Source organism: Sapajus apella, unplaced genomic scaffold (assembly GCF_009761245.1).
Source record: "Sapajus apella isolate SASKATOON/1434 unplaced genomic scaffold, GSC_monkey_1.0 scaffold11, whole genome shotgun sequence".
NCBI classification, from domain to species: domain Eukaryota; kingdom Metazoa; phylum Chordata; class Mammalia; order Primates; family Cebidae; genus Sapajus; species Sapajus apella.
The window spans coordinates 5807592-5834201 of NW_022436951.1; the positions used below are offsets into that span (position 1 = coordinate 5807592).

The 26610-nt window shown below is 36.0% G+C and overlaps 1 protein-coding gene across 5 annotated transcripts in view; it reads right to left on the reverse strand.

The window, feature by feature from the left end:
• Nucleotides 1-26610, reverse strand: part of NIPBL (NIPBL cohesin loading factor) — a 191117-nt gene that overhangs the window by 22852 nt on the left and 141655 nt on the right. For all 5 annotated transcript variants that reach the window (XM_032278937.1, XM_032278939.1, XM_032278941.1 and 2 more), the window contains 9 exons: nucleotides 26108-26322; nucleotides 25906-26008; nucleotides 24415-24513; nucleotides 24172-24318; nucleotides 21893-22027; nucleotides 20298-20396; nucleotides 19220-19273; nucleotides 6231-6339; nucleotides 4036-4172 (listed from right to left, as the gene is read on the reverse strand). In XM_032278937.1, coding sequence (XP_032134828.1) covers nucleotides 4036-4172; nucleotides 6231-6339; nucleotides 19220-19273; nucleotides 20298-20396; nucleotides 21893-22027; nucleotides 24172-24318; nucleotides 24415-24513; nucleotides 25906-26008; nucleotides 26108-26322 — 1098 coding nt within the window. The remainder of the gene's footprint in view (nucleotides 1-4035; nucleotides 4173-6230; nucleotides 6340-19219; nucleotides 19274-20297; nucleotides 20397-21892; nucleotides 22028-24171; nucleotides 24319-24414; nucleotides 24514-25905; nucleotides 26009-26107; nucleotides 26323-26610) is intronic.

Below are 26610 nucleotides of genomic sequence, written 5' to 3' on the forward strand. Positions count from 1 at the left end.
TTTTTTTTTTTTTTTTTTTTTTTTTTTTGAGACAGAGTTTCACTCTTGCTACCCAGGCTGGAGTGCAATGGCGCAATCTCAGCTCACCGCAACCTCCGCCTCCTGGGTTCAGGCAATTCTCCTGCCTCAACCTCCTGAGTAGCTGGGATTACAGGCACGTGCCACCATGCCCAGCTAATGTTTTTTTGTATTTTTAGTAGAGACGGGGTTTCACCATGTTGACCAGGATAGTCTCAATCTCTTGAGCTCGTGATCCACCCGCCTCGGCCTTCCAAAGTGCTGGGATTACAGGTGTGAGCCACCGCGCCTGGCCTAGTTTAGGCTTTTAAAGCTCATTTTGTCACTAGTTAAAAACATTCCCACCACTTGGCTTGTAGGAGTATTAATAAAAAAAAAAAAAAATTCCAACCTCATATTCATCCTTCCTTTTAGAATCTCCACAGGATTAAAAAGAAAAGATAAATTCTTTTTAGGTAGCATAGAAATCCTGTTGTTTCCTGTAATAAGTAAAAGTAGGTCTAGGGATAGCAGAATTTTTGTTGGGTAAGATAAATTCATTTAAGAACCAGTGCCAGCATTTTACTTAAAAAAAAAAAAAAAATGCAGTGGCTAGGCATGGTGGCTCACGCCTGTAATCTCAACACTTTGGGAGGCTGAGGTGGGCAGATCACAAGGTCAGGAGTTTGAGACCAGTGTGGCCAACATGCTGACACAGTAAAACCTGTCTCTACTAAAAATACAAAAAATTAGCCGGGTGTGGTGGTGTGTGCCTGTAATCCTAGCTACTCAGGAGGCTGAGGCAGGAGAGTCAATTGAACCCAGGAGGTGGAGGCTGCAGTGAGCCAAGATCCCGCCACTGCACTCCGGCCCAAAAGACAGAGCAAGACTCTGTCTCAAAAAAAAAAAAAAAAAAAATTAAAAAGGAAAAAAAATGGTAGCATTTTCTGAACATTCTTTTAACATACTGGCCTGGAAAATCAAGTAAAATATCTTAATTTCTATAAAAAAAAAATTTAAAGAAAGATGGAAACCATAAAGTAAAAGAGCAACAGAACAAGAAAAAATATTTGCAATGAAAATACTATAAGACGGCTTAATATCTAAAATATTTAAATTATTTAAAGAGCTCTCCTAAAAAAAGGCCTACAATTCAAAGGTAAAATGGGTGAATGATATGAAAATGATATGAACAGTGAATTCACAGTAAAGCAAGCCCAACTGGTCAGTACCATGAAAAGATGCTCAACCTTCTTGGCAGTCAGGGAGGGAAACTGAAGCAATGATGAATTATTCCTTTCCACATGTTAGACTGGCAAAGAGTACTAAAATAATGACAGTGATTGTCACATACAGCTTTCCAAAAGGCTGTATAAAACACATCCACCACATGGCAAGGTCAACTAAAAATCAAAACCACAATAACCATTGTTTCAACCTAGCAAGTCCACTCCTCAGAATCTGTTCCAACAAAATAAAGGCACCAGTACTTTAAGTATTTAAATAGGAATGTTTATTTAAAAATTGTTTTTGTTTTGAGATGGAGTCTCGCTCTGTCGCCAGGCTGGAGTGCAGTGGTATGATCTTGGCTCACTGCAACCTCCGCCTCCTGGGTTCAAATGATTCTCCTGTCTCAGCCTCCCAAGTAGCTGGGACTACAGGTGTGCGCCACCACACCCAGCTAATTTCTGTATTTTTAGTAGAGACGGGGTTTCACCATGTTGGCCAGAATGGTCTCAATCTCTTGACCTTGTGATCCACCTGCCTCGGCCTCCAAAAGTGTTGGGGTTACAGGCATGAGCCACTGCGCCTGGCCTGTTAATTTAAAAACTATTTGTAGTGGTGACCAAAAGAAAATATGTAAACACCTGCCAAACAGGGAAATGTTCAAATAAATCATAGGACATCCATAAAATGGATAATATGTAGCCATCTAAATCAAGGAATTAGTTATATACCAGGTAATGTGAGATTAACAAATATGCCTAACAAATATCTATATAATATGATTCAATATTTACAAAACCTGGTTAACCATTTATATACGCCAGTGTATCCCCACTATAAAAGTATGTTAAGGACACTCTAGGATGTTTATTCTGAAAGGGATGGGGATAGGATATAAAAACAAAAAACCACAAAACATTAAAAAAAAGTTTACCATGTATAAAATACTCTTATTAAGAGAAAACTTTATATTTGTCTACATACATACATACATAAAAAATGTACAAAACGTTTTAAAGAGTCAATTTCTTTTAAAAAATTACTGGTTCAAAATCATGCAAGGACTATTTATAATATAAATAATTTATAATAGGTTTCATTATAGTCCAGACTCTCCTGGCAGACATGGGGCTGAATTCTAGCTATGGGACTGGTTAGCTATGTGACATTGGGTCAGTTATTTATATTCTTTAAGCTTTAGTTTCCTTATCTGTAAAACTGAGATAATAATAGTACTTACTTCACAAAGTAAATGAGCTAATACATGTAAAATTTTCACAGTGCTTGGTACTGTGCTAAAAAATTATTAGTTACTGTTATTAGCCACAATATTAACCAATTTATTTCTGGAACTAATACAAATCCTAAAGATAGAATTGGTGTCTCAAAAGTAAATGCACGTTGTTTGTAGGAACAAAAACATTTATTATCCTTTACTACTTTCCTCAGTTCTTAAAGTTTTCTCAGGAAGTCCTGAGGTTTTCGCTGAGAGCTTGTAATCTGGACCACCAAAAATCTGACTATAGCAGCAAAACAAATGTAATAGAGAAAACAGTTAAAATTAGCTCCTTAGGAACATTAGGAACATGGTATGTCAGAAACCTTTTATATTTGTTAAGTTTTTAGAGTATTTAAAAATTTTACATTTGTAACAGTTATTTATATTCTTTAAGCTTCAGTTTCCTTATCTGTAAAACAGAGATACTTCATAAAGTAAATGAGATTATACATGTAAACCACTTAACTCATTATGCTGTCATATATACTTTAAAGATCTTTATTTGCTGGATAATTTTACTTGAGCAATGTCTTACTTTTCATACCTTATTTTACAGTGTCTGTTAATATTAACAGTCTAACATCTCTGGTATATTAGATTTTCCATATTTAATATACTGCTCAATTATAAAAATTAAAAAATATATTTATAATAAAATATAAATAAAAATTTAAAAAGACTGTATGAAAAATATAAAGCATATAGACAATTTTCTTAGGTGCCATAAATGGACCTCTGTTAGAGGCTATTGGCTCTCAATTTTGGAAAACGACTGAGGTTGACTGTTGTTCCTCATTAATGTGCATTAGATGGGAAGTAACGCTAGGCTTTTTTTTTTTTTTTGAGTTGGAGTTTAGCTCTTGTTGCCCAGGCTGGAGTGCAACAGCACGATCTTGGCTCACTGCAACCTCCGCCTCCTGGGTTCAAGCGATTCTCCTGCCTCAGCCTCCTGAGTGCTGGGATTACAGGCATACGCCACTATGCCCGGCTAATTTTGTATTTTTAGTAGAGACGGGGTTTCTCCACATTGGTCAGGCTGGTCTCGAACTCCTGACCTCAGGTGATCCGTCCGCCTCAGCCTCCCAAAGTACTGAGATTACAGGCATGAGCCACCATGGCCAGCAGTAATGCTAGTCTTTGTGTGCTTCCAGCAATAGGTATCAATTTATATATTTTTTATTATTTTATAAATGACAGACAATGAAAAGTAAATTCAGGACCCAAAATATAGTAAATTTCTCAAAGACAGGAACTCTGCTTCATTCTCTTTGAGATCTTAACAATAGCTATAACATTCACTAAGCATTTACTGAGGATTTGGCTTGAGGAGCTTACAGCAAAATGGAACCTGAACCTTATTTATAGTATATCACACTTGATGTTTATAGATCACTTGCTACAAATAGAACATATATCTAAGTAAATGACACAGTTGATCTGTCAGTGAGAATGTGGTTGATGCATGTGAATTCTAAATTAAAAGCACTTAATGTTTTATATGAGATACAAAAATAAGACAGCTCTATACTTACACTACATTTAGTGGTAAGGTATGGTTGCATAGTCATTGCATGTTTAACCATGAGCTGGGGTCTTATTTTGCTGAATAAGAACAAAGTGGTTATGCAAGCTACCAATCTTCCAGAATTCACACCTTTATTGTCAGAGTCTGGAAAAACAAACAGAGAAATAAGACACTAAAATATGACAAGGAAGTGGATATTATACAGAATATTATTTAAATTAATTAATATTATCCCCTAAATAGGTCCAGTATAGGCAGGCCCTCAATATAATGAATTAGTAGTTCTTATGATACTAGATTTTCTCCATCTAATTTTTTCTTTGGTATAGAAATCACACACACTCAAGATAAAAAACAAGAGGCCATGCTATCTATAGAAGGCAAATTTTACACTAATGGAAATTGGGAAGTTAAGGGATGGGCTTTTGGGAATAATGTGGTATATTAGTTAATACCTAAAATTAATTGGCTAGGTGTGATGGCTCACACCTGTAATCACAGCACTTTGGAGGGCCATACAGGAAGAAGGCTTGAGTCTACGAATTTGAAATCAGCCTGGGCAACACGGCAAAACCCCATCTCTACAGAAAAATAAAAAATTAGCCTGGTGTGGTGATGTGCACTTATAGTCCCAGTTACTTGGGAGGCCGAGGTGGGAGGACTGCTTAAGCCCAGGAATTCTAGGTTGCAGTGAGCTATGATTGCACCACTACACCCCAGCCTGGGTGACAGAGTGACACCCTGTCTTTCAAAAAAAAAAAAAAAAAAAAAAAAAATGAAGTGAATATGGGAAATAAACTTAGTGGAGGTGAAACTGTGTTTAAGGGTACTAGGAAAAAAGAGATATTGCTGTGGTAGAAGAATGTTAAAAAATGGGAGCAACAAACAGAAATTGGAACAGTGCTATCACACAGCTCTAAACAAAGTGTTGTTCAGGTGGGAAGAAAATGTTGCTAATTAGGAAATACACTGGTTCTTAGGAAACTAATTTTTAGAGGGAATTAGCAACTTTTTAACATTAAGGGATATCAGTATCACCCCTAAATTCCAGAATGCGGAAAAACAACAACAACAAAAAATGGAACAAGGAGATAAAAAGAAAAAAGGCTGGGCGCGGTGGCTCACGCCTATAATCCCAGCACTTTGGGAGGCTGAGGAGGGCAGATCATGAGGTCAGGAGATGGAGACCATCCTGGCTAACTCAGTGAAACCCCATCTCTACTAAAAATATAAAAAATCAGTTGGGCATGGTGGCACGTGCCTGTAATCCCAGCTACTCAGGAGGCTGAGGCAGGAGAATCCCTGGGAGGTGGAGGTTGCAGTGAGCCGAGATCACACCACTGCACTCTAGACTGGGCAAAAGAGTGAGACTCTGTCTCAAAAAGAAAAAAAAAAAAAACCAGAAAAAAAGGTATATATGGGGGAAAAAAAAAGACTGCATAAAAAATATAAAGTACATCAACAACTTCCGTAGGTGCTATAAATGGACCTCTGTTAGAGGCTATTGGCTTCCAGTTTTGGAGAATGACTGAGGCTGATTGTTGTTGCTCATGAATGTGCATTAGATGGTAAGTAATGCTAGTCTTTGTGTGCTTAAAGTAATGAGTATCAATTTTTATATTTCTTATATAATTATTTATAACTGACTGAAAATTTTCAGGTTTGTGATTGGTAAATAATGTGAGAGAGAATATAAAACATAAGTACTTAAATAATTTGTGATTTATAAATTTTAATAAATTCCTAGCTCAAAATTAAGCAAACTTTTATGTAACAATTATAAATAATAAATATTAGGAATGTAATACAATTCTTTAAAAACATTCATTTTGAGAGACCATTTTATATGACTTAGAAGATAACAGTTTTGTAATGAGTATCATTAGCTAGATACCTATTAGCCTCTGGACTTTTATTCTTATTCAATATGACATCTAAAATTGTAATATGCTATTGAAAGATATGTGGAATAGATGAGGCCCATGCTTTTATTACAATGCTCTAGATAATCTTAGTCAATCTTAACAATATAATCTAGGATGCATCAAACAGATACCTATATAACAAAAAATGTATTTCATTTCAAAGTGAATTAATCATTAGACAAGCAGAGCCAGAGGCAAAAATGAGAAATGTGCTCAAAGTATTTAATAATATCTTATAAAATCAACTAAAGACTAATATATATATTAAGTGTCTTACCAGCTAGAGATTCCTCATATTTAAGAATGTGCTCAACTAGGTTATCAACAAGTTGAGTACAAGCTTTCTTCACAGGTTTATATGAGGAATCCTCTTCGGACTTCAACAACTATATATGTATATATACAAAAAAAGATCCAGGTATAATTATTCATTAGGCAATAATAATAATATCAACACATTAAACACGTCCATAAGTAATATACTTTTCAATTTGTCCTTAACAATTTAATATTCAATGAGCAAATTAATAAAGCAAAAACATATATGTTTAAAAATATCTTATAAACCAGTAATTTACCAATACTTCCAAACAATTTTACTATGAAGTACTTAAACTGCTGTGTAAGACCTAAGTTTAAGATGTGGAAGATGCAAAAAAGGTGACCTTCCCTTTCTCCCTATTCACATAATACAAGTTGAATTATTTTAAGGAATTAATAATTGTAACTGCATCTGAATTGCACCTTAAAAGGCAATTATAAAACATAAGGGTAGATTTCTTTACTGCATTATCCTTTGCAAAATCACAAACAATGCTAGAAAAGTGTTATGAATAATGAGATGAGGATAGAGATCATTCCAAATACAGCTAGAAAGTAAAACCAATCTAATCTTTCATAATCAAAGGTCAACAGAAAAGTCGTAAGGTATATCTGTTTTGCTAAGAAAAACTAGCTAATATAATTCTGGGGATACTGAAGGAATCTAAAGGTGTATTTGATTTCTGTGAAGAGTTCCACTGCTATTAAATATTACTTTCTCTGCAATAATGAAAATGTTCTATATCCTTGCTATCCAATATGGTTCCCAAGAGTCACATGCAGCTATTAAGCACTTGGCAATGTACCTACTGTGACTGAGGAATTAAAATTAAATAAAATAATAATTGAAATTAACATAGAAAAAAATGCATGTGGCTTATATTGGGCAGCACAAGTTTAAACTTTCCCTGAAAGATACATAAATAATTAAAACAACTGACAGCAACCAGAATAACGTAACACACACACTGTCCCTTTTCCTCCAATTTGAAAAAGCAGACAGCTTCGATGTACTTAGTTTCAACTCTGAACCACAAATTCTTCCTGCCTCACTCTATAACTAATTTCCTTAATGCAGCTATTAATATCATATTCTAGTTTGATCTTTTCTGAGACAGGGTCTCAGTCTTACCCATGCTGGAGTGCAGTGGCACAATTAAAGCTCACTGCAGTCTTGACCTCCCCAGCTCAGCCTCCCACACAGCTGGGAACCACAGGCATGCACCATCATGCTTGGCTTATTTTTGTACAGTTTGTAGAGATGAGGTTCTCCATGTTGCCCACGCTAGTCTTGAACTCTTGGGCTCAAGCAATCCACCTGCCTCAGTCTCCCAAAGTGCTGGGATTATAGGCATGTGCCACCACGCCCAGCCTAGCTTAGCCTTCTTTTAGACAGAAGTAGAAAACTACCCTCTCTCATCCTAGGTTATTCTTTTTCACTTCCAAGGCTTCAGGTACACACAAAATAATTAATCATAAGTTTTGATTCATGACACACCATTGCCACTCATATATGCCCTTTTAATTTGCTAATAAATAATGGCGTACTATGAATCTAAATCAAGAAGACTATTTTTAATATCTTAAATCTCCCAAAGTGCTTCTTCCCTTATTCCATCTTCCTGTTTCACACTTAAGGTAACCACTATCAGAAAATTTACCATCTCCTTGCTTAAAAAAAAGTCTAAGCTGTATGCTATTCATAGCTTTCTTTGATTTCCCACTTTCTAAAAGGTAGTATACTTGATGTAGTCTTCTGAGACTTACTTTTTTCACTTAGCATTATGCCACTATGACATAGGTTGTTGCATATAGCTGTATTTTACTGATTTTCATTGCTGTACAATAGCCCACCACGTGCCTATACCTTAATTTGTTTATCTGCTCTTTTGTAGATAGGTTAATCCCAATTTTAGTACAATGAGCATTTTTGTATATGCATCTCCTGATGCAAATAGGCAAGATTCTTTTGTGTATATATACTTGAACTGCTGGGTCACTGGATATACGCATGTTGAACGTCACAAGATAATGCTTTTAAGTGATAATTTTATGAAATCATTGTTTTTCAAAGTGGCTGTAATATTTTCTCAATTATTATATGCATTAAGAGATGCTATCTGATCTCTCTTTTCCATCACTTGTGACTGACTTCTCCATTTTTTTCAATAAAATGGTATAAAATGTGGTCTTGATTTGTATTTCTTACTTTACTAGTGGGTTTGAACACAGTATAGGCCCTATATGCTATTTTTGTCCATGAAACGCCTATTAATAAACTTTACCTATTTTTCTACTGGAACTCTTGACTTATACTGGTTTTGTAGGATAGGAGTTCTTATGTATTTATTCTCAGTATTAATTATTTGTTGGTTATATATGTGCCAAGTATCTTCTCCATTTTATGACTTGTGTTTTCACTTTCTTCAATCTTTTAAGGGTAATGGTTTTTGCGACTTGTTTAAGACATCCTTTCCTACCCAAAGATCAAAAAGATATTCAGCTTGGACATGGTGGTGCATGCTTGTAGTCTCAGCTACTGAAGAGGCTGAGGCAGGAGAATCACTTGAGCCTAGGAGTTTGAGTCCAGCCTGGGCAACACAGCAAGACCACATGATTAAAATATTTTTATATATATTAAATATTATAATTATATATTTTAATATATAAATTATATTTAATATAAATATAATTTATACATGTTTATATTTATATATATAAAATATATAATATATGTGTATGTGTGTGTGTGTGTGTGTGTGTGTGTGTGTATATATATATATATATATATATATAAATACATTTTTTCTCCTATATTTTCTTCTAAAAGTTTTAAAGTGGCCAGGCATGGTAGGTCACACCTGTAATCCCAGCACTTTGAGAAGCTGAGGCGGACAGATGACGAGGTCAGGAGATTGAGACCACCATAGCTAACAAAGTGAAACCCTGTCTCTACCCAAAATACAAAAAATTAGCCAGGCATGGTGGCATGTACTTGTAGTCCCAGCCACTGAACTCCAGCCTGGCAACAAAGCAAGACTCCATCTCAAAAAAAAAAAAAAAGTTTTAAAGTTTTGCTTTAATCTATATAGAGTTGATTTTTGAGTTGAAGTAGGAATCTTTTTTTTTTTCTTTTTTTAGGCAGTCAAATGTCCCAACCCCGTTTACTAAACGGTCTATCTTTTCTCCATAATCTGCAGTGCCGCTTCTGTTTAATAGCAAGCATATTCTACATGTGTAAGCCTGTTTTCTGGGCTCTCTATCCTGTTCCATTGTTCTTTTTAGTACTCATCTACTTATGACTACTCTTAATTACCGTATCTTTAAAAATAACTCCCGATATTTTATAAGGCAAGTCAGTGCTCCAGCTTTTTCAGAAATTATTTAGATATTTTTACCTGTTCTCTGCTCTTCTATATACATTTTGCAATCACCTTGACATTTTAAATATTTTTTATTCATGATTTTGAAGAGAGCTCACATTTTGCATTATTTTGCCATTTTGCATTTCCCATTTTGCATTATTTTCATTTTAGGATAAAACCTAAAATTTTTATCTGTCAGGTTAAGGAATTTGCATTTTATCCCTGTTTATCATAGGTAATCATTCAAGGGTACTGAATTTTATCAAAATTTTATCTTGCCCACTCTGAAATGATTTTCTTCTACTTTAATTATTAGCCACATACTCATGATATAAACAATTAATCAAGGTGCATACAATTTTTTAAAAAGTATAATTTAGTTTGCTCATTTGAAAAATATCTTTTAAAGGTACCAACACTCCCAGTGATATAGGTACATTTTTTATACCATCTTTATCTTTTATTATGAAAAACTTCAGGTATACAAAAGAGTTGATGAAAATTTTATCATGACTCTCTAACCACCATCATCTAGATCCTACCAGTAAAAATATTTTTGTGTGTGTGTGAGACAGTGTCTGACTCTGTTCCCCAGAAGAAAGTGCAGTGGCAAAATCATAGTTCACTGTAGCCTAAAACTCCTGGGCTCAAGTGATCCTCCTGCCTCTGCCTCCTAAGTAGCTGGATCTACAGGCACATCTCACAATGCCCAGCTAATTTTATTTACTCATGTTTTTTTGAGACGAGGTCTCGATATGTTATCCAGGCTGGTCTAAAACTCCAGGCTTCAAATGATCCTCCTGCCTCAACGTCCTGAGAGGCTGAGATTCTGGGTGCAAGCTATTGAGCCTGGCTCCTGACCTTTAAGATTTTATTCTGCTGGGATGTGCGTGCGTGTGTGTGCGCATGTGGGCACAAACACACATACACGTGTGTGTATAGATGTATGCATATGTATTTGTGTACACACACCTATATCCATTTTACTTTCAATGCCATTTCAAAGTAAACTGGAGACTTCAGTATATTCTCCATTTTTTCCTTAAGATAAAACTTACATGCAATGAAATGCACAAATGTTTAGCGTACATTTGCTCAGTTTTGTCAAATGCATTCACTACTGTAACTCAAGTCCCTACACCTGGATACAGAACAGTTGTTCTCAATCTTTAACTTATATCCCAATTATCTGGAGAGACTGTTAAAATACAAAATGATGGGCTCTACCCTCAGAGTTACTGATGAATTAAGTCTGGAGTAGGGCCTGAGAATTTGCATTTCTAATAAATCCCCAGGTAATGCTGGTAACTTTCAGAACCACTGACAGAGACCATTACTATCATCCCTGAAAGTTTTCTCATGTCCTTTCCCAGTCAATCCTCAGCCCACTGCAACCACTCTTCTGATTTTTGCCAGTATAGATTAGTTTGACCTTTCCTAAAATTTTTTAAAAATGGAATCATAATACGTACTCTTCTATGTAAGGCTTCTTTTACCTTGTATAATGTTTCATTATTCATCTATGTTGCTGTATGTATTGACAGTCTGTTTCTTTTTGATGTGGAACAGACTATTAAATTGTATTTCATACTATTAAACTGTATGGAATTGTCGTAGTTTATTTATACATTCACTGGTTGATAGAGATAAAATGTTTTATTGTAAACTCAGAAACATTTTGCTCTGGATTACAAAGGACAGGAACAGATGAAATATGGGTTACCCTTACCCTTTTTTCATTGCCTGTATTTTCCTTACAAACTAAAAAAGAGTCAGTCTTAGATCATAAGTAATTAAAATGAATGGCATTGTAAAAAATCTATTTAATTTTTGTGTACCCATCACAGGGCTATGAATGTGTTTTTTGAAGAAGACTGTCATACAGGGCTACTCAATTTATGGTAGTGGCTTAAATGAATTGGAGTACATTTCAGAAATAAAAAAATGTGAGGACCTTCATGAAAGATGTCATTCTTCCACATTCTACTGAAAAAATGACAAAAAACTATGAATTGTTAAAGGCTATAAAGGAATGATAGCTCCATACATTTAAAAATGATATACTGGCTGGGTATGGTGGCTTATGCCTGTAATCCCAGCCCTTTGGAGGCTGAGGAGTGTGGGTCACCTGAGGTCAGGAGTTTGAGACCAGCCTGGACAATATGGTGAAACCCCGTCTCTACTAAAAATACAAAAAATTAGCTGGGTATGATGGAAAAATAATTGGTTAAACATGGTGGCACATGCCTGTGGTTCCAGCTACTTGGAAGGCTGAGGAAAGAGGATTGTTTGAGCCAGGGAGGTTGAGGCCACAGTGAGCTGTGATTGTGCCACTGTACTCCAGCTTGTGCGATAGAGTGAGATCCTGTCTCAAAAAAAAAAAAAAAAAAAAAAAAAAAAAAAAAAAAAAAAAGACATACTAACATAATTATTAAGACAATGAACATAGTTTAGTACATGTGGGAATTTGAAGCTATTTCAGTAGTACTTCAAGTTTCCCTAGAAAAACATATTCAATAAATGGGGAGAGTCAATGATCTACAAAAAACAAACAATAACAACACCCCAAAAACCCAATCCAAAAATAAAAATTAGAAATATCTGAACTTGGACTGAATGCAGTGCATGTACATGTGGTCATGTAAAAACAGTAAATATGTTAATTATTATGGACTCAAGAATTTGTAATAACACCAGCAGTCCATTCTTTACATCCTTCCTAGCTTCTCTTAACATTTATACATACATGTTATAATTGCTCAGAGTAGTTGCATCTCTGTCACATATATGAGTTTGCTTTCTTTCACTACACCAAACTCTGCTAGTATAAGGAAATATACCACCAAGTCACAATATCATTGGTAAACTATGTTGGTAGAAACTAAAGTAGGAAAGCATAGAATAGGGATCATGAATAGGATGGATAAACTAACTTACTAACTAAATAGATGGGACTAGAGAATAAATATACAAAGAATGTACAAGTAAAACTATCATTGTTAAGAGATTATAAATCTGGTCAGTTCCCTTCTGCTTCTAACTTGCTAATACAGGAGGGTATTATTTGAGATCTGTTTAAGTAATAGTAAATAGTGACATTTCTAACAGTTACATTGAATCCTTACTTAATCATTTATAATAACAATCAAATGAAATATATGATTTAGAGCTTTTAAAAAATCATGATGTATCCTTTGTCATGGCTGACATAAACTTAACTAAGGTGGTCATAAGGCTCTATGATACAGAGATAATTATTTGATTTAGGAAAGAAATGATGCCAAATATATCATGTAAAAATATGAAATGAAAGATGATTTAAGAAGACAGTCTAAGATTACAGATTGAAAACAGGAAAACACCATGAAGGTTTTTAAAAAAATACATCTTAAGAAAGTAATGTACTACACTTTTACCACCCACCAAAATGGCTAAAGTTTTAAGAAAAGACTGACAATGACAAGAATTGGTGAGGATGTGAAGGAACTGAACTTTCATACACAGGTGGTGGAAATGAAAAATGGTTTAACAATTTCGGAAAAACATTTTGGCAGTTTCTCACTAATCACATGACTCTGTAATCACATTCTTAGGAAGTTACTCAAGATAAATGAAAACATACATCTACACAAAACCTTATACACCAATATTTACAGGAGCATTATTCATAACATCCCCAAACTGGAAAGAACCCAAAAGTCCAAAAATGGTGAATGATAAAGAAGTTGTGATACATCCACACTATTGAAACTACTCAGCAATAAACAGGTATATTAATATATTAGCAACAGGAATGAATCAACATTTTAAGTCGAGAAAGTCAAACTCAAAACATTACATAGTGTATGATTCCGTTGATATTAACTTCTAAAAAGGTACAACTATAGTGACAAAAAGTAGATGAATAGTTTTCTAGGGCCAGGAAGAAAGGATCAACTGCAAAAGGGCATGAGGAAGCTTTTTGGTGTGAGATCCTGGGTGTTCATTGTGCTGGAGGTTACATGACTGTATATAATCACTTAAATTCATCAAAAATCAGTCACTGAAAATGGGACAATTAGACATGTGCTTCCTGCTGTGATGCAATAATATTCAACACCACCTATGAGATATTTGTCTCCTAGATTAAAAATTGAACTTGAATCTTATTAAGCCTCTAGGTTTCACCAAGATTCTACTTGAAAACTGGTGGACAGAGGACCATCTTAAATGATACCAGAAAAAGAGTGACCTATTAAATCTAGAATGTGGGAGATTCTACAGAAAAACTTACAAGTGGAATGAGAAAAGCAAGGTGAGGGACAAACTATTATAAGAGACTTAAGAGTACATCAACCAAAGCAACTGCAAACCAACTATGAAAATACATTTTTGAGAAAGGAAAATATGAACATTGATAGGTATTAGATATGGAATAATACATTATTAATTTTGATATAAATAATATTCTGTTTTTTAAAAGTCATTATCTGCTAGAGATTGATAGATGTTAAAGTATTTATGAGTGAGATAATATAAAATCTGATAATATAAAGTGAGATAATATAAAGTTTGTTTTAAAAGCATTACAGGCTGGGCACAGTGGCTCTCGCCAGTAATCCCAGCACTTTGGGAGGCTGAGGTGGGAGGATCACCTGAGGTCAGGAGCTCGAGGCCTGCCTGGCCAACATGGTGAAATCCCCTCTTTATAAAAAATACAAAAATTAGCTGGGCTTGGTGGCACTTGCCTGTAATCACAGCTATTTGGGAGGCTGAGGTAGCAGAATCACTTGAACTCAGGAGGCGGAGGCTGCAGTGAGCTGAGATCATGCCACTGCACTCCAGCCTGGATGACAAAGTGAGATTCTGTCTCAAAAAAGAAAAGAAAAAACAGTATTACAGGTTGGGTGTGGTGGCTCACGTCTGTAATCCCAGCAGTCTGGGAGGCTGAGGTGGGCGAATCACCTGAGGTCAGGCGTTTGAGACCAGCCTGGCCAACAGGCGAAACTCTGTCTCTACTAAAAATACAAAAATTAGCTGGGCATGGTGGTGGGTGCCTGTAACTCAGCTACTCGAGAGGCTGAAGTAGGATCCCTTGAACCCAGAAGGCGGAGGTTGCAGTGAGCCAAGATGGCATCACTGCACTCCAGCTTGGGTGACAGAGCGAGACTCTGTCTCAAAAAAAAAAAAAGTATTATAGAAAAAAGAAAGAAAGAAAGAAAGAAAGAAAAGGATAAAACTGGACAGGGGAAAGGGATTGCTGGCAAGATGGCTAAATAGGTACAGCTCCTGTCTGCCGCTTCCAGCAAGATCGACACAGAAGGCGGGTGATTTTTGCATTTTCAACTGAGGTACTAGGTTCATCTCACTGGGACTGGCTGCACAGTGGGTGCAGCCCAAGGATGGTGAGCATGCTGGGGTGCTGCCACACCTGGGAAGTGCAAGGGGTTGGACAACTCCTTCTCCTAGCGAAGGAAAACCATTAGGGATGGTAGCACGCACTCTGGCCCAGATACTATGCTTTTCCCAAGGTCTTTGCAACCCACAGACCCGGAGATTCCTTCCGGTGCCTATGCCACCAGGGCCCTGGGTTTCCAGCACAAAACCGGGCAGCTGTTTGGGTAGACACCGAGCTAGCTGCAGAATTTTTTTTTCATACCCTAGTGGTGCCTAGAATGCCAGTGAAACATAACTGTTCACTCCCCTGGAAAGGGGGTTGAAGCCAGGGAGCTAAGTAGTCTGGCTCGGCAGGTCCCACCCCCATGGAGCTCAGCAAGCTAAGATCCACTGGCTTGAAATTCTTGCTGCCAGCACAGCAGTCTGAGCTCCACCTGGGAAGCTTGAGGTTGGTGGGGGGAGGGGCATCTGCCATTGCTGAGGCTTGGGTAGGTGGTTTTACTCTCACAGAGTAAACAAAGCTACTGGGAAGTTCAAACTGGGCAGAGCCCACTGCTGCTCAACAAGGTCTCTGTGGCCAGACTGCCTCTCTAGATTCCCTCCTCTCTGGGCAGAGCATCTCTGAAAAAAAGGTAGCAGCCCCAGTCAGGGACTTATAGATAAAACCCCCACCTCCCTGGGACAGAGCACCTGGGAAAAGGGGTAGTTGCAGGCGCGGCTTCTGCAGACTTCAATGTCCCTGCCTGGCAGCTCTGAAGAGAGCACAGGATCTCCCAGCACAGTGTTTGCACTCTGCTAAGGGACAGACTGCCTCCTTAAGTGGGTCCCTGACCGCTGTGTATCCTGACTGGGAGACACATCCCAATAAGGGCCGACAGACACCTCATACAGGAGAGCTCTGGCTGGCATCTGGTGGGTGCTCCTTTGGGAAAAAGCAGCCAGAGGAAGGAAAAGGCAGCAATCTTTGCTGTTCTGCAGCATCTGCCAGTGACACTCAGGCAAAAAGGATCTGGAGTGAACATCTAGCAAACTCCAGCAGACCTGCAGCAGAAGGGCCTGACTGTTAGAAGGAAAACCGACAAACAGAAAGGAACAGTATCAACATCAATAAAAAGGACGTCCACTCAGAGACCCCCTCCGAAGGCCACTGACTTCAAAGACCAAAGGTAGATAAATCCATGAAGACGGGGAGAAACCAGCGCAAAAAGGCTGAAAATTCCAAAAACCAGAACACCTCTTCTCCTCCAAAGGATCACAACTCCTTGCCAGCAAGGGCACAAAACTGGATGGAGAATGAATTTGATGAACTGACAGAAGCAGGCTTCAGAAAGTGAGTAATAACAAACTCCTCAGAACTAAACGGGCATGTTCTAACCCAATGCAAGGAAGCTAAGAACCTTGAAAAAAGATTAGATGAATTGCTAACTAGAATAATCAGTTTAAAGAACATAAATGACCTGATGGAGCTGAAAAACATGGCATGAGAACTTTGTGAAGCATACACAATTATCAACAGCAGAATTGATCAAACAGAAGAAAAGGGATATCACAGATTGAAGATCAACTCAATGAAATAACGTGAGAAGACAAGATAAGAGAAAAAAAGAGTGAAAAGAAATGAACAAAGCTTCCAAGAACTTTGGGACTATGTGAAAAGACCAAATCTACGTTTGATTGGTGTACCTGAAAGTGATGAGGAGAATGGAACAAAGTTGGAAAACACTCTTGAGAATATTATCCAGAACTTCCCCAGCTTAGCAAGACAGGCCAACATTCAAATTCAGGAAATATAGAGACCACCACTAAGATACTCCTTGAGTAGAGCAACCCCAAGACACATAATCGTCAGATTCACCAAGATTGAAATGAAGGAAAAAATATTAAGGGCAGCCAGAAAGAAAGATCAGGTTAGCCACAAAGGGAAGCCCATCAGACTAACAGCAGATTTCTCAGCAGAAACCCTACAAGCCAGAAGAGAGCGGGGGCCAATATTCAACACCCTTAAAGAAAATAATTTTCAACCCATTATTTCATATCCAGCCAAACTAAGCTTCATAAGCAAAGGCGAAATAAAATCCTTTACAGACAAGCAAATGCCGAGAGATTTTGTCACCACCAGACCTGCCTTACAAGAGCTCCCGAAGAAAGCACTAAACAGAGAAAGTAACAACCAGTACCAGCCACTGCAAAAACATACCAAATTATAAAGATCACTGTCGCTATGAAGAAACTGCATCAACTAATGGACAAAGCAGCCAGCTAGCATCACAGTGGCAGCATCAAATTCACACATAACAATATTAACCTTAAATATAAATGGGCTGAGTACTCCAATTAAAAGACACAGACTGGCAAACTGGATAGAGTCAAATCCCATCAGTGTGCTGTATTCAGGAAACCAATCTCATGTGCAAAGACACACACAGGGTTAAAATAAAGGGATGGAGGAATATTTATCAAACAAATAGAAAACAAAACAAAACAAAAAGCAGGGGTTGCAATCCTAGTCTCTCATAAAACAGACTTTAAACCAACAAAGATCAAAAGGGATAGAGGACATTACATAATGGTAAAGGAATCAATGCAACAAGAAGAGCAACTATCCTAAATACATATGCACCCAATACAGGAGCACCCAGATTCATAAAGCAAGTTCTTAGAGACCTACAAAGAGACTTAGACTCCCACACAATAATAGTGGAAGACTAACATCTCACTGTCAATATTAGATCAACAAGACAGAAAATTAAGAAGGATGTCCAAGACTTGAACTCAGCTCTGGACCAAGCGGACCTAATAGATATCTATAGAACTCTCTACCCCAAATCAACAGAATATACATTCAGCACCACACAGCACTTATTCTAAAACTGTCCATATAATTGGAAGTAAAACACTCTTCAGCAAATGCAAGAGAATGGGAATCATAACAACAGTCTCTCAGATCACAGTGCAATTCAAATTAGAACTCAGGATTAAGGAACTCACCCAAAACCACACAACTACATGGAAACTGAACAACCTGCTCTTGAATGATACTGGGTAAATAATGAAATGACGGCAGAAATAAAGATGTTCTTGGAAACAATGAAAACAAAGACACAATATACCAGAATCTCTGGGACACATTTAAAGCAGTTTGTAGAGGAAAATTTATAGCACTAAATGCCCACAAAAGCAAGCAGGAAAGACCAAAAATCAACACCCTAACATCACAATTAAAAGAACTAGAGAAGCAAGAGTAAACAAATTCAAAAGCTAGGAGAAGACAAGAAATAACTAAGATGAGAGAAGAACTAAAGAAGACAAGAGATAAGAAAAACCCTTCAAAAAAAAATCAGGAGCTGCTTTTTTGAAAAGATCAACGAAACAGACCACTAGCCACACTAATAAAGAAGAAAATAGAGAAGAATCAAATAGATGGAATAAAAAATGATAAAGGGGATATCACCACTGATCCCACAAAAATACAAACTACCATCAGAGAATACTATAAATACCTCTATGCAAATAAACTAGAAAATATAGAAGAAATGGATAAACTCCCAGACACATACATCCTCCCACGGCTAAAGCAGGAAGAAGTCAAATCCCTGATTAGACCAATAACAATTGGGATAGCATTAGGAGAAATACCTCATGTAGATGACAGATTGATGGGTGCAGCAAACCACCATGGCATGTGTATACCTATGTAACAAACCTGCATGGTCTGCACATGTACCCCAGAACTTAAAGTAAAACAATAACTTAAAAAAACAGATAAGGGAAGGATAGCTAAAACAAGACTGGAAAATGCAGATAATTTTTGAAGCTGGGTGATGGGTATTTCTGCCTATGTGAAATTGATTTTGTACTACTAACAGAAATTCTATGCATAACATACCACATTATGTAATTATGTATTTAATGCAATACGTAGTTCCATTTATAAATCTTGCATCTATTATTTACAGAGATTAAAGAAAAAATAATTATCTGGAAAGAAGGAAAGACAGAATTTTAGTTATTGATTCAGAAGTCTTACTTTTATAACAGGCAACTGAATTAATCAGAGAAATTAACAAAATCATCCAGCCTAACATATTGAAATAAATTTTTCCTACCAAAAGAACTAAAAAGTTTCTTTTAAATCATCCAGTAAAAAACAAAAACAAAAAAGCCTATTAAATTTTATGTTATCAGGAGTCAAAAGAACACTCACGTTTTGAAGGAGTTGCTCAAACCAGTCATATCCAGTATCTCTGCATGCTGCGACCTAAGGGGTGGTGAAAAGTATCAAAGTTAAAAATATATTTAAAAATCTGAGTAAAACATACTTTTTTTATGCTTTAGCCTGAAACATGTTTCAATTTTCTCAATTCAAAAGTTTATTTTAAAACTATTTTTCAGTAACCCAACCATTTACCAGTGTTATAGAACGTAATTCTAAAAATATCTTGAAAAACATTGAAGAAATTAGCTTAATGTATTGAAGTTTAATATGGCACTAAATGTTTAAAATGGCACAATAACTTGAACTATGCTCTGTGAGGAAAATCTGTAAGATGTAAAACATTAAAAACAAAAATATAATAAATAAATAAAAACAAAAATATTTGTTTCTTATTACCTCTGCTAGATGGTATATTTTAAAGACATCAATAGAAATGTAGACTATCATATCATGTAATTGAATATACAGAATTCCTTTTCTCTTTTTTTTTGAGAGGGGATCTTGCTATATTGTTCAGGCTGGAGTGCAGGGCCTATTCACAGGCATGATCACGGTATACTGCAGCCTTGAACTGCTGGTTCAAGGACCAGTTGATACCCCCATCTTAGATTCCTGAGCAGCTGGGATTACAGGCATATGCCACTGTGACTGGCAAAAATTTCTTATATTAAAAACATAAAATGTGTAGTTTATGCATAATTAAAAATATATAACTAATCCATATTCATGATTTCTGAAAAAGGTAGGCACTACTATCTTTGCAGATTATTAACCTTGGGCGATTCTATCTGTTCTTCTATTTCTCCTTTCCCTCCCTGTTTTTAATTGCTACAGGAATAGGAATATCTCAGTATCCGTGTTTACATCAATTAATGCCAAGAAGTAGGGCTATATGGAAACATCATGTTACTTGCATCCCTTGAACATCTCCAGAAATATAAAGATGGCAGTACTAAATGTCAAGATTAATGAAATATCTCATTATTATCTTTTTCTTCATAAGACATGTAGGCCTCAATTAGGTCTGCACCAATAGTGATTACACCCTTGTTCCAGTCCTTCTTACCACATCGGTAATATTTAAAATTTTCCTTGTCATTGCTTCTTTGTCATTGTGTGGAGTTGGAGTAAACCAGAGTTTCTGGAACGTTTCATTTACTAATTTCTAGAAGAAAGAGGAATTTCAAATTAATTATAACAAACATGGCAAACTCACAATTCCAAATTCTCATTAGGCCCAAAACAAAGCTATAAATAACTAATCAAAACACGAATTGTCAGGAATTTCTGGTATGAATTTCCTCAGGTTTTTTTTTTTTTTTTTAAATACCTATTCCTCAAAACTATAAAATTTTCAGTTTGGTAAAAATTTTAAACAATATGAATGGGTGATACTATCCCTAGCCTAGAACTTCTTCATACTATACATTCAAATGTTTATGATCAAACTAAAAAATATGTTTACTGCTTTTGGAGAAGAAGTTGTTATAGTGTTTGTTAAACTTAAAAGAAAAAGGGACAATTATATATAATTACATATATATAAATTTACTAATGAATTTAGGACTAAACTTAAAATTTTTTTTTTAGAGATACATAATAGCTGTACACATTTATGAAGTGTATTTGAAATTTTGATACAAGCATACAATGTATAATGATCAAATCAGGGTAACCGAAGTATCCATCACCTCAAGCATTTATCATTTGTGTTAGGAGCATTCCATTTCCACTCTTCTAGTTATTTGGAGACGTATAATAAATTACTGTTAACTATAGTCACCCTATTGTGCTTCTGAACATTAAATTTTATTCCTTCTAGGTGTATTTTTCATAACCATGAACCAACTCCTCTTTATTCAACCCCTCACACAAACTTCTGTGACTCTGCTAACCCTATTCTCTATCTCTACGAGATCAATTTTTTTTTTTTTTTGGTTTCCATGTATAAGTGAAAATATGTGCTATTTGTCTTTCTGTGCCTGGCTTATCTCACTTAACATAATGAAATAAAGTATTTAATACTTTAAAAAGGTAAACACATAACATTTGAAAATCAAAATAATCCTATGAGAAACCTTTGAATATAATGCAATCTCTATAATAAGAATCAATCAATCAATCAACATACACATGCACATTTTTTGAGATGGAGTCTCACTCTGTTGCCCAGGCAGGAGCGCAGTGGCCAGATTACAGCTCACTGCAGGCTTGAATTCCTGGGCTCAAGTAATCTTCCTGTGTCAGTCTCTAGAGGAACTACAGGCATGCTCTACTATGTTTGGCTAAATTTTAAAAAATTATTTTCATTATTTTTTTATAGAAACAGGATTCTTGCTATGTTGCCTAGGCTGGTCTCCAACTCTGGGCCTCATGTTATTCTCTTGCCTTGGCCTCCCAAAGTACTGGGATTATAAGCATGCACTACTACGGCCAGTCTTAAATAAATACTACCATTATGGAATTGGTTAAGATCAGATTGTAATAATTAATATAAAATCTAGAAACAAAAAAGTATCAAAGAATGTATTTTTCTTAAGTTTATAAACTATTGATTCACTATAAAGTTTTTGTATATATTTAAAATAAACATTTAGATGCAATAAACATTTAACTTATTTTAAACATTAATGAAAATGAATTTAAAGCAGTCAACACTACCTTAATGCCCTCTTCATCATTGACTCTGCGAATCATTTTTACACACATTTCTGTGATTTTTGGAAATGTTGGCTGTTCAATACAAATGTCTCTTAGAATCTTTATTACTCTTTTCCTGACACTGATACCAGTATCCTAAAAACAGAAAGGTATTTTTAAATGTCAGAAAAATTGAGATGCCTTATGTGTGAAATTAGAAAGTATCCATAAGCAATACATTCACTATTCATTAACATGATAAACATAGTTGACATATTTGCTTCCATGCTTTCTTACTGCTACTATAAATGTATTATTTTATTCTATTGCCTTTACTTTTAAAGTATGATATCTAAGACATAAAAACTTATAGTTAAGCCCTGGACACAAGGCTAGAAGTATATGCTTGTCCAAATTAAATGAGATAATAAACATAAGCTTTAGAATAGTATCTGGCACTTAAACAGCACATGAAGTATCACTTAAAAAGTCAACTTCATAAAAATGTTTAATCTGAATCTAATCAAACCTTGGGCACTACCGTATGGTTACTTTTGTTGTTGTTGTTGAGAAGGAGTTTTGCTCTTGTTGCCTAGGCTGGAGTACAATGGTGTGATCTCAGCTCACTGCAACCTCTGCCTGCCAGGCTCAAGCGATTCTCCTACCTCAGCCTCCCGGGTAGCTGGGATTATAGGTGCATACCATCATGCCCGGCTAATTTTTGTAGTTTTGGTAGAAACAGGGTTTCACCATGATGTCAGGCTGGTCTCCTGACCTTGGGTGATCCACATGCCTTGGCCTCCCAAAGTGCTGGGATTACAGGCATGAGGCACTGCGCCTGGCTTATCTTTTTATAAAAGATATAATAACACAAGTTAAATTAATCAAAGCCCTGGGTAGATAACAAAACAAATCAGGCCTTTTTAACCAGTCAATGTCATATGGGATGTTAAAAAAAAAAAAAAAAAAAAGAGTAAGAAAATAGTCTTCAATTTTAAGACATGACCCTCAAATGCAATGTATTACCTTTGAATTCTGATTCTTAAAAAAGAAGAATAAAAAAACATTTTTAGGACAATGGAGGATCTAAGAACTAGTATTCAGATGGTAATAGGGAGTGTTAATTTGGGTGAGATAATGGTTTTGTTTGTATAGCACAGTATCAATTTTTGGTGATACAAACTGAAGTGTTCAAAAGAAAAGTAGTAAAAAATGTTTGGCTTAAAATAATTTAGCAGAAAGTACAGATGAAGTATTGACGTAGGTACAAGGGTGTTCAATGTAATTTTTTTTTTTTAACAAACTTTAATATTAAAGAGTTTTAAAAATAAAAAGCACCAGACATGTAATCTTCATTATGTGATTTGGCAATCCTAAAGATACCTTAGGATATTTTACTAGGGTTACCAATATCAGAGTTCATTAGATATTTGGGAATCCTGCTGATTTTACCCTGCAAAAGACTGAAGGCCTAAGAAGAAAAAACTTTCTTCCAGACTTTCTTTAAATTATTTGTTTTTCAATCAAGATTTATGCCTAGTTGAAGCTAAAAATTACTCTATACTCTGTTACACAATGTTCTGAAACTAGGCCAAGGGTGACAAAATGAATCTTGTTATTGAGGTAATACTTAATTTTGTGCATCTATGTTGAGTTCTACAATAAGTCAATATGGCTGCAATGGGTAGTGTGGAGACTCCACAGATATTTCCTAATGCTAAATGTTTCCTTTTGTTTTTCAGAAAAATGCTTCAGGTCCAGAGAATTCAAAGACATTACAAGCAGTGTAACTTAGAACAGTAGTTCTTAAGTTTGCTCTTAAACCTCAAATAACTTTTGGGCTTAACTTGTAGGTATCTGAGCTCATCACTACTCAGGTTTAAGGAAACAAGAAGATACACATAAAGGATCCAAAAATATTGTCAGATACCAACGTTCTGTACTTGTCTCTCACTGAAATAATTCTTCTTGTTTATATACATACATATATAAAATCACTCTAGTTTCTTGTTCAAAAACATTTAACTATCCCATGTGGTTCCTATCATCTACTCATTGTAAACTGGTATACTTAAAAAGTAATAGCAACTGAAAAAAGGAGTCCAATTTGTTTTATGATACTGCAAGGGCTATTCTTGAAAATATGTACTTGTTTAGAAAGTGGCAATAGTTCAGAGATTAGACAATATAAATATATATTTGGTACATTTATGTTTCTAGCTTAACTTTAAAACCAATCATGATGCTTGAAAGGCAAAATTATATTCATGAGTCATTATAAAAATGACAAACAAACATACCAATATTCTTTCAATCAGCATATCATAATACTGTTCAGCAAGCTGAGGGCGACAAAGGACAAATCGACCTAGTAATTCCACTGCTGCTTCTCGGACACTAGTCGAGTTATCCATCAATCGTCCATGAACACCTCGTTGCATATCAAGCTAAAGAAAAATGAAGGGAAAAAAAGGGCAATTTATACCTAAATAGAGTAAAATTCCAATTTGAATATAAAAGAAAGAATCATTTTTGCTCTTTACCCTTGCTAGAATACTGGGGTCTACAGCAACAACCTCAGATAAACACTTCATGGCTTTTGTTCGAACAGCAATTGCATTTTCACCAAGAACTCGTAGGATCTGCCAAGCAAACATTGACATTTTCATGAATTTTAGAATATATAAAATATAATTAAAAAAAGCATGAAAACATGCAAAAACCCCACAAATCTATTATTTACCTCTCTTTAATCTGTATACAAAAGAGTAAAGGATCTGTCTTACTGATTCAAAGTTTGACTTAAAGATCAGTACAGGTGCTAAGTGTACAGTCCGCACTTTGGAGCCTTTCCTTTATCCTAGCATTCTCAATTAAACCTGTTTTTTATTGTTATGCTTCATTTGCAGAACCTGTTGCCCCACTAAAACCTTGCTATGTGTAACATTAATCAAGGATATTCAGTATCATTTAAATCATAATTTGGTAGTTGAATTTTTTTTTTTTTTTTTTTTGAGACGGAGTTTCGCTCTTGTTGCCCAGGCTGGAGTGCAATGGCGCGATCTCGGCTCACCACAACCTCCGCCTCCCGGGTTCAGGCAATTCTCCTGCCTCAGCCTCCTGAGTAGCTGGGACTACAGGCACGCGCCACCATGCCCAGCTAATTTTTTGTAGTTTTTAGTAGAGACGGGGTTTCACCATGTTGACCAGGATGGTCTTGATCTCTTGACCTCGTGATCCACCCGCCTCGGCCTCCCAAAGTGCTGGGATTACAGGCTTGAGCCACCGCGCCCGGCCAGTTGAATGTTTTTATAATGTCACTTACTCTACTGATACCATATGTGTGTACATTCATACAAATACGTATGTTTAATTTATTTGTAAAATAAGAATATGTAAAAGGCATGTAGAACAAGGACGTTTTTTGAGATGGAGTTTCGCTCTTGTTGCCCAGGCTGCAATGGCGTGATGTCGGCTCACTGTAATCTCTGTCTCCCGGGTTCAAGTGATTCTCCTGCCTCAGCCTCCCGAGTAGCTGGGATAACAGGCGCACACCACCACACCCTGCTAATTTTTGTATTTTTCTTTTTTTTTTTTTCTGAGATGGAGTTTTGCCTTTGCTGCCAAGGCTGGAGTGCAATGGCACTATCTTGGCTCACTGCAACCTCTGCCTCCCAGGTTGAAGTGAATCTCCTGCCTCAGTTTCCTGAGTAGGTGGGATTACAGGTATGCACCACCACACCCAGCTAATTTTGTATTTTTAGTAGAGATGGGGTTTCTCCATGTTGGTCACGCTGGTCTAGAACTCCTAACATGTGGTGATCCACCAGCCTGGGCTTCCCAAAGTGCTGGGATTACAGGTGCGAGCCACTGTGCCTGGCTGGACATTTTAATATAGAACACAAAAACAAATACTGTCTCTATGATCTTTTAAGTACCTGTACTCAGCAATGAATAGGTATTATGCACTACTCACAAGCTTCAAGAATCAGAAAAATCAACACCACTGTATAAGGAATTCTTATCTGGTTTACCTGTGTCAAATAAATATCAAAGCTCTGGGCAAACGGCCTCATGGAGGCCAAGTATCGAACAATCAAGCAAGCATCATCATAGTCCACAGTATCAGAGTTCATCCTGCAACAAAAAGTCATTAAAAATGTATTTTTCTTTTTTATAACTTAGGTAAATAGGTATCAAGGATATAATGTAAAATGGTTTCTCTTTGGATCTTACTTTAATGTGCTAAACTGAGAAGGTGTGGTTTTGATAATGCTTCTAAGAAACTTTTTACGGTTTTCAGCTCGATGCATAATTTGGCCAGTTGTCTCAATTTCCTTTGCATGATGTGTTCCTTCAGATGATTCTTCATCTTTTTGTGATTTCATTGCTTTTTCTGTTTCCAGAGTCGTGTCTCGAAACCACTGGGCTATGTAGAATTTACGAGAAAACTGGAGAGAAATTAGATAGACTTGAGCTTGATGAAATTTGCAATAAGATTCCCAAGTTATGTAACAGAATGCTCACAATTAGGAATACAAATATTAAGGTTTACTTTCAAACAACTTCCATGTGATAAAAACAGATTTTAAGAAAGCCAGAAAATTCAGAATATCCCAAATGTTAGAAAACTTATTATTTTACTATGTTCCAATACTTATATTAATGATGTCAAAATAAGTTGATAAACACAACTGTATTAAATATAGAATGCTACTATCAACTACTTAATTAAGGAC